The sequence below is a fragment of the Triticum urartu genome, chromosome 2A, assembly GCF_056163025.1.
Source record: "Triticum urartu cultivar PI428250 chromosome 2A, HENAU_Tu73, whole genome shotgun sequence".
In the NCBI taxonomy this organism is placed as follows: domain Eukaryota; kingdom Viridiplantae; phylum Streptophyta; class Magnoliopsida; order Poales; family Poaceae; genus Triticum; species Triticum urartu.
In genome coordinates, this window is record NC_141874.1 from 706,642,519 (window position 1) to 706,652,143 (window position 9,625).

Here is a 9,625-nt window from a genome sequence, read left to right on the forward strand (position 1 = left end):
GTACATACGGACCTGAATGTAGCAGATCCTTTGACTAAACCTCTCCCTAGAGCAAAACATGATCAACACCAGAATTCCATGGGTGTTCGATTCATCACAATGTAACTAGATGATTGACTCTAGTGCAAGTGGGAGACTGTTGGAAATATGCCCTAGAGGCAATAATAAAATGATTATTATATTTCCTTGTTCATGATAATTGTATATTATTCATGCTATAATTGTATTATCCGGAAATCGTAATACATGTGTGAATACATAGACCACAATGTGTCCCTAGTGAGCCTCTAGTTGACTAGCTCGTTGATCAACAGATAGTCATGGTTTCCTGGCTATGGACATGGGGATGTCATTGATAACGGGATCACATCATTAGGAGAATGATGTGATGGACAAGACCCAAACCTAAGCATAGCACAAAGATCGTGTAGTTCGTTTGCTGTAGCTTTTCTGGATGTCAAGTATCATTTCCTTAGACCATGAGATTGTGCAACTCCCGGATACCGTAGGAGTGCTTTGGGTGTGCCAAACGTCACAACGTAACTGGGTGACTATAAAGGTACATTACAGGTATCTCTGAAAGTGTCTGTTGGGTTGGCACGAATCGAGACTGGGATTTGTCACTCCGTATGACAGAGAGGTATCTCTGGGCCCACTCGGTAATGCATCATCATAATGAGCTCAATGTGATCAAGTGGTTGATCACAGGATCATGCATTACGGTACGAGTAAAGTGACTTGCCGGTAACGAGACTGAACAAGGTATTGGGATACCGACGATCGAGTCTCGGGTAAGTAATGTACCGATTGACAAAGGGAATTGAGTACGGGATTGATTAGGTCCTCGATCGTTTAGTATGTTGCTATTGCTTTCTTCATGACTTATACATGTTCCTATGACTATGAGATTATGCAACTCCCGTTTGCCGGAGGAACACTTTGTGTGCTACCAAACGTCACAACGTAACTGGGTGATTATAAAGGAGCTCTACAGGTGTCTCCAACGGTAGATGTTGGGTTGGCGTATTTCGAGAATAGGATTTGTCACTCCGATTATCGGAGAGGTATCTCTGGGCCCTCTCGGTAATGCACATCACATAAGCCTTGCAAGCATTGCAACTAATGAGTTAGTTGCGGGATGATGTATTACGGAACGAGTAAAGAGACTTGCCGGTAACGAGATTGAACTAGGTATTGGATACCGACGATCGAATCTCGGGCAAGTAACATACCGATGACAAAGGGAACAACGTATGTTGTTATGCGGTCTGACCGATAAAAGATCTTCGTAGAATATGTAGGAGCCAATATGGGCATCCAGGTCCCGCTATTGGTTATTGACCGGAGATGTGTCTCAGTCATGTCTGCATTATTCTCGAACCGTAGGGTCCGCACGCTTAACGTTACGATGACAGTTATTATGAGTTTATGCATTTTGATGTACCGAAGTTAGTTCGGAGTCCCGGATGTGATCACGGACATGACGAGGAGTCTCAGAATGGTCGAGACATAAAGATTGATATATTGGAAGCCTATGTTTGGATATCAGAAGTGTTCCGGGTGAAATCGGAATTTTACCGGAGTACCGGGAGGTTACCGGAACCCCCCGGGAGCTATATGGGCCTTAGTGGGCTTTAGTGGAAAGGAGAAAGGGGCAGCCCAAGGTGGGCCGCGCGCCTCCCCCCTCCCCTAGTCCTATTAGGACAAGGAGAGGTGGCCGGCCTCCTCTCTCTCTTCGCCCCCCCCCCCCCCGAGGAATCCTATTCCAACTAGGATTTGGGGGGAATCCTACTCCCAGAGGGAGTAGGACTCCCTTGGCGCGCCCTCCTTGGCCGGCCGCCCCCTCCCCCTTGGCTCCTTTATATACGGAGGCAGGGGGGCACCCTAGGACACACAAGTTGATCATTGAGATCGTTCCTTAGCCGTATGCGGTGCCCCCTGCCACCATATTCCACCTCGATTATATTATAGCAGTGCTTAGGCGAAGCCCTGCGACGGTAGAACATCAAGATCGTCACCACGCCGTCGTGCTGACGGAACTCCTCCCCGACGCTTTGCTGGATCGGAGCCCGGGGATCGTCATCGAGCTGTACGTGTGCTAAGAACTCGGAGGTGCCGGAGTAACGGTGCTTGGATCGGTCGGATCGGGAAGACGTACGACTACTTCCTCTATGTTGTGTCAACGCTTCCGCAGTCGGTCTGCGTAGGTACGTAGACAACACTCTCCCCTCTCGTTGCTGTGCATCACCATGATCTTGCGTGTGCGTAGGAATTTTTTTGAAATTACTACGTTTCCCAACAGCATGTTGAAAGGACCACCACCAAGAAGGTGAATGCTATAGAAGAAAATAGCCCGGAGTTGACAACCAAGCTAGAAGAACTTATCTCTTTGATGAAAGGTAAAGAAGAGGTAAATGTCAAGGTAAAGAGGTAGTAGTCGGCGTTGATGTTGTTCCACGAGCTTAGTGCGCCTTATGTTAGGCCCAGTTCTTCTTCAGTTAGCTATTCATCATCCGACAAACATCGTAGCCGCTAGATCAAGTATTGACGCCCTAGATGAAGCTTGCGAACCGGTACTTCCGACGTTGAAGAGAGAAAGCAGCCGCCACACGATCTTCATCCGACGGCCGTCATTCAACCACTAGGCTGGCGCCCCTTTTTCACTTTTTATTCTACTTGCTATTATTTTCCTTTCACCTTCAGACATCCATGGCTATATATAAAGCAGAGAGTGACTCTTGCCTGAGAGCAGTAATCGGGTTGTAACCCTAGCCGCCACAAGAGTGGTTGGTCTACTTTGACGCGAATTGTGGCGATGACCAAGGCCTGATTCCCACCTACGTGGCTCCCACGAGCGATAGGGGGAAACCCTAGCCGTCGCCGCACCAAGCTTCCACTCCTCGCGGCCGCCAGAGCTCACTGTCCGTGTGCAGAGTAGTATTACTATTTTCACTGGACCTGGTTGCAACTAGTTAGACTAACAGTTGTGTTCTGTATAGCAAACACCAATAATTGGTAAGCTGTACAAGTGGTTTCTGCAATTTCCTCCACCGGCGGGCGGGTCGTACTTTGATTCTTTTGGTTTTTCCAAGTCGTCCCTTGGCGACAAAGACGTGCCGTTCCTTTTTCAACTCTTCCTCGGTTGACCGGTGAGCATCAGCCATCCCATCCTCTCCCCCAACGTACAAATCTCCTCGGCAGCGTCAGGCAGTTCATCCTCAATCTTCAGTTCTTCAAAGCACCTTACCAAAACGGAACCATGGCTGCCAAACCCACATCATGCTTTACTTTCCTAAAGGAAGCGCTGATCCTCCCCACGTTAAACCCCAAGCTCTTCACGCCCTTGCTCCTCCTCTTTGCCGCCGCCGCCTTCCTTGACCACATAGTCAATTTCCTGTTCGTCCAGCCTCTCGCCGACGTCGTGGCCAGCCATGCCACCGAGCTCAACAACACCGACTTCTCGAGCGCCAAATACGCCAAGCTCATGGAGATGGAGGGGCCAAAGCAAGACGGTACGAGGCTCATACTCATCGGCGTCTCCGAGGTGATCGTCGCCCTGGCCGTCGGCTTCGTCAAGAGGACCCTCTTCCTCTTCGCGGCCTCCACGACCTACTCCGGCGACCGCTACTCGCTAGCCGAGCTCCTGCGCGAGCTCGTCAAGGGGAGGATCAGCCTGAAGGGCGCTTCCATCACCATCGCCGTCGTCGACGCGCTTGACTTCGCGTCGGCGGTCCTGGCCGCGCTGATTCCCGCTCCCGACCTGATGGGCGGGCTCTCAGGGGTGCTCTCCGTCCAGGGCCTCGTCTACCTCATCGCGCTCCTCACCTCCCTCTACTTCACCGCCGTGGCGTTGGTGGGCGTCGCCGCGTCGGTGGTCGACAGGAGGTGCCGCGGCGTGGGGGCGCTCCGGCAGGCGTGGCGTCTCGTGACGCTGGTGAGGAGAAAGGAGGGTCTCCTCTTGGTGCTCGTGGCGCACTTCGTGCCGACCGTCGTGGCTCCGCTGTACCGGGTTGCTCTTGTGTATGCGAAGAGGAGCATGGCGGTGTCCTTGTGCTTGCTGGCTGTGCATGCTTTTCTGTCATGTGCGCTGCAGCTCCTCTCTCTGATGGCAGCAACGGTTTACTACTACCAAGCCATGCAGAGCAAGGAGGTGATCGATGCCTTGCGGTTATGCTAAGAGCACACATTCCTTTCGGGGAAGGAAATGTCTCCTTCATCCAAAAGTGATTATAATGCCATAGAGGGATGCTTTGATTTCTTCGTGCGACAATGTATACAAGTCGTTGTTAAAAAATTGTACACAAGTCAGTTGTACGTGATTTGCACGTCAATATTCTTTTGGGAAAACATCTGATCTATTCATCTTCAATCAGGGCAGTATAACGAACACCAGAAATAATAAAAATTACATCTAGCTTTGTAAACCACCTAGCGACGACTACAAGCACTGAAGTGAGCCGAAGGCACGCCGACGTCATCGCCCCTCCCCCGTCAGAGCCGGCAAAACTTGTTGTAGTAGACAATCAGGAAGTCGTGGTGCTAAGACCCAATAGGACTAACGCATCATAACAGCAACCACCGCCGTAAAAGAGTAGTATAGATCAAAAGAATTCAAAATGAAAACACATGAACATAGACGAACTACGACCAGATCCGAGCAAATCCACCAAAAACAGATCCGCCGGAGATATATCTCCACACGCCCATCGACGATGCTAGATGCACCACCAAGATGGGGGCTAGACAAGGAAAACCTTATTTTATTTTCAGGGAGCCGCCACCATCTTATCTTCCTAACCATGACATAAATCCTAACAAAACTTGAAGGAACATCTAAAAACGAAGCCCTCTCACCGATAAGGGCTGGGATCCACTGCGCTGCCATGGCCCTAAGGCCAACGAAGACAAGGCAGACCGGCAGCACCAACGGGGTGCAAAGAAACCCTAGTGGGTTATAGCAATCTCACACAACATTTAATCATGTGTAGAAGGACACAGAACTCCCGGGGGGTGGGGCGATGCCTCGCCCAAAATTTTTGCATTTTCTCAAAAATTTGTTTTTATGATAATATATGTCTCATTTAGATCCTAAAGATCATGGTACAAGCCACGTAACTACCAAGCTATCAAAACTATAAAAAAAGAGCAAACGCTAGTCTTTGCACAAAGTAACACCAATCAAGGAGGGAAACTACAATCAATACCAAACAATCATCTGAGTTTGACATCAACGCCCGTCTCTCGCACTATCACAACAGCGACCGAAGGAAAAAAATGATGGATCGGCTTCTCACACGAGCTCGACACGGCTTCATCGTTGATATGCTGCTTTGCGGATCTTTAAGGTGGCTCATCAAAGGCGAAGCCACTACCATTCATCGAATCAAACCGGAGCAACACCCTGGACATACCGTAACTTCAGGTCTACCACCCCCACACGACTAAGACATCGGATGAGGAAACCTTACATGTCATCCACGGACCAGAACCCAACACATGATCCACCATCTTTCAGATGCCTTTGATGCAGACGACAATATGTATCCACTCCTAGACTACCTCCCAAGCTCTGCGCCGGTGCTGGAGAAAACACCGTCGGAGCCTAAGGACACAAGTCCACCACGAGGATGTCACCGCCGCCACGCCATCCTTGTTTGAACAGACTGGTTTCAAAATCCATCCCCAAACATAGGGTGTATCAACTCTTCGAAGAAGGATCTGAAGATTCTTTATTCAGCATCATCATCACTGCCGTCGTAGCCAAAACAATGAACAATCTAGAAGCAAAAGCTACTAGGGCCTAAAACGATCCACACGCGTGAATCCGGTGACCCACCTCACCATCGACGACCGAGGTCGTCGACGAAGGGGAGCCGCCTGAGGATGGCGACGGCTTGGCGAGATCGCCTTTCCTTTCTTCGAGTGGAAGAAAAAACATTTTTTTCTTCTGAAAACAGTCTATTAACCAAATCAAAATTACAAGTACATGCGTATCAGCTCACTAAGTTCAAGTCCTAGACTCTAAGGCTGGTCACAATGGGGAGGAACTTAGGAGTAATATCACACACTCCAATACAACTTTGCTTATGTGGCACATATTTAATGAAGAGAGAGGTGCTTGTGGTAACTAGCTAAGTTACCGGAACATCACACACTCCAAGAAACAATGAGTCTATAACCTAATAAATACATCGTTGCATGACACTACATAGATGTTCCTACCCACTATAGAGGTAGTAACATAGTCTAGAGAAGTGTGTAAGTTACTAGTTTATGTTCTTTCCCATTGTGACCAGCCTAAGACTCTGACCTTTTGTAGTTTGAAAGTGCAACTATCCCTAGGTGGTTTTGGTAATTCATAACAACATATAGCTCATTGAGCTAATGCTATTCCAAGATGATTATTTCAGGAAAGCTCAATGATTGGCATGGCATGGATGTGAAAGTGGAACCCTCAAAATGCTAAGGACAAAGGATTGGCTCAAGCTCAAAAGCTCAAGACTCTTCATTTTATATTTTAGTGATCCAAGATCACATTGAGTCTTTAGGAAAAGCCAATACTATCAAGGAGGGATGAGGTGTTGCTTAATGAGCCTCTTACTTCATGTGCTTAGTGATATGCTCCAAAACCCTCAACTGCTTTCCCACTTCCACATATGACCTAAACCCTAAGCCAAACTCGGTCCTACCGATTCTTCCTATCCGGCGCCACCGAGTTTCACTTGTCATTAGCCACTGCCAAACCCTAGCAATTCGGTCCTACCGATAAGGATCTCGGTCTCACCGAGATGGGGTTGCAAACTCTCTGTTTCCCTTTCGTAACTTTTCGGTCTCACCGAAAGAGCGAATCGGTCCCACCGAGATTGCAATGTAAACTCAGTGTTTCCCCTTTGTAACTTTTCGGTCTCATCGAGTTCCACTCGGTCTCACCGAAAGAGCAAATCGGTCCCACCGAGTTTGCCTGACCAACTCTCTGGTTAGCTAATTACCAAATTCGGTCTCACCGAGTTTGTGTAATCGGTCTCACCGAGATTACGTTGTGCCCAAACTCTAACCGAATCGGTCCTACCGAGTTGCATGTCAGTCCCACCGAAATTCCTAACGGTCACTAGGTTTACTATTTCGGTCAGACCGAGTTTTCTGATTCGGTCCCACCAAGATTGGTAAATTGTGTGTAACGGTTGGATTTTGTGTGGAGGCTATATATACCCCTCCACCTCTTTCTCATTAAAAGAGAGAGCCATCAGAACACACACATCATTCCAACTCATATGTTCTGAGAGAGAACCACCTACTCATGTGTTGAGACCAAGACATTCCATTCCTACCATATGAATCTTGATCTCTAGCCTTCCCAAGTTGCTTTCCACTCAAATCTTCTTTCCACCAAATCCTAATCCTATGAGAGAGAGTTGAGTGTTGGGGAGACTATCATTTGAAGCACAAGAGCAAGGAGTTCATTACCTACACACCTTTTGTTACTTCTTGGAGAGTGGTGTATCCTAGATTGGCTAGGTGTCACTTGGGAGCCTCCGACAAGATTGTGGAGTTGAACCAAGGAGTTTGTAAGGGCAAGGAGATCGCCTACTTCGTGAAGATCTACCGCTAGTGAGGCAAGTCCTTCGTGGGTGATGGCCATGGTGGGATAGACAAGGTTGCTTCTTCGTGGACCCTTTGTGGGTGGTTGCTTCTTCGTGGACCCTTCGTGGGTGGAGCCCTGTGTGGACTCGCGCAACCGTTGCCCTTGGGTGGAGCCCTGTGTGGACTCGCGCAACCGTTACCCTTCGTGGGTTGAAGTCTCCATCAACGTGGATGTAGGATAGCACCACCTATCCGAACCACGGGAAAAACATCCGTGTCTCCAATTGCGTTTGAATTCTCCAAACCCTTCCCTTTACATTCTCGCAAGTTGCATGCTTTACTTTCCGCTGCCCATATACTCTTTGCATGCTTGCTTGAATTGTGTGATGATTGCTTGACTTGTCCTACAATAGCTAAAATCTGCCAAGAACTAAAATTGGAAAAAGGTTAAGTTTTTATTTGGTCAAGTAGTCTAATCACCCCCCCTTTAGACATACTTTCGATCCTACAAGTGGTATCAGAGCTTTGGTCTCCATTTTCTTGATCTCCATAGCTTTTGGTGGTCATAGCCTTGGTTTCACAACCTAGGAGAGTATGGCGTCTAGCGAGGGAAATTATCACCGTAGAGGTCCTTACTTTGATGGTACTAATTTTGCTAGTTGGAAGCATAAAATGAAAATGCATATTCTTGGACATAACCCCGCTCTTTGGGCTATTGTGTGTGTTGGTTTGCAAGGTGACTTCTTTGACGGGAGAGAACCAAACCGTGAAGCTACCGCGGATGAGTTGAAGATGTTGCAATACAATGCTCAAGCTTGTGATATTCTCTTCAACGGATTGTGCCCCGAAGAATTCAACAAAATCAGCCGCCTTGAGAATGCAAAGGAAATTTGGGACACTTTGATTGATATGCACGAAGGTACCGACTCCGTCAAGGAATCCAAGTTGGATGTGCTTCAAAGCCAACTTGACAAGTTCAAGATGAAGGATGGTGAAGGTGTCGCTGAAATGTACTCTAGGCTTGCTCTCATCACAAATGAGATTGCCGGCTTAGGAAGTGAAGAGATGACCGATAGATTCATCATCAAGAAGATCCTAAGAGCCTTGGATGGAAAATATGATACCGTGTGCACATTGATCCAAATGATGCCCAATTACAAAGATCTCAAGCCAACGGAGGTGATTGGAAGAATTGTTGCTCATGAGATGTCACTTAAGGATAAAGAGGAACTTCACAACAAATCAAGTGGTGCCTATAAAGCCTCATGTGAAGCCCCTACATCATCAAGTGAGAAACAAGACTTCAATGAAGAATTGAGCTTAATGGTGAAGAACTTCAACAAGTTCTACAAGAGTAGAAGCAAAGATAGAAGCTCCAAGTCAAGGTCCTACAATGACAAAAGATCTTCTAGTCGAGAGCGAAACTGTTACAATTGTGGAAGACCCGGACACTATTCCAATGAGTGTACGACTCCCTACAAGAGAAGAGAATATTCTCCAAAAAGAAGAAGCAAAGGATCACCACCAAGAGAGAGAAGGAGTAAAGATGATCGTTATGAACGAAGATACTCACGGAGAAGCAAGGATTCGGAAAGGAAGGAAAAATCATCAAAGAGCTACACAAGACGAAGACATCAAGCTCATGTTGGTGAATGGATATCCGACTCCGACTCCGACAGCCACTCCGAGAGAAGTTATCACTCCGACTTCGAAGATACTCAAGATGAAGGTGTTGACGGTCTAGCACTTGTGTCAACCAACTCCTACGACATATTTGACTCACCAAATGAAGGAATTGGAAGATGCTTCATGGCCAAAGGTCCTAAGGTAACACACCCCGAGTATGTTGATTTCAATAGTGATGAAGATGACTTGTTAGGTGATGATTTGCTTGGTGACAACTCTAGTGAGGAATACTATGATGAAAGACCAATTAATCATGCTAATCAAGATAAAACGAATGACAATGATAAGGAGAAGATTGAGGCTCTAACTAAAGAACTAAAAACTCTTAAGTTAGCTCATGACACTATCTTCGAAGATC

The 9,625-nt window shown here is 47.4% G+C and overlaps 1 protein-coding gene across 1 annotated transcript; it reads left to right on the plus strand.

The window, feature by feature from the left end:
* The first annotated feature begins 3,145 nt into the window (after window positions 1-3,145).
* On the plus strand, window positions 3,146-4,338 carry LOC125534227 (uncharacterized). The gene has a single exon (XM_048697501.2). The coding sequence runs from the start codon at window positions 3,260-3,262 to the stop codon at window positions 4,175-4,177; it is 918 nt and encodes a 305-aa protein (XP_048553458.1). The 5' UTR covers window positions 3,146-3,259; the 3' UTR covers window positions 4,178-4,338.
* Window positions 4,339-9,625: the final 5,287 nt, after the last annotated feature.

Excerpts from the sequence above, each read along its gene's own strand:
- LOC125534227 (XM_048697501.2), top strand. The coding sequence starts at position 3,260 with ATGGCTGCCAAACCCACATCATGCTTTACTTTCCTAAAGGAAGCGCTG.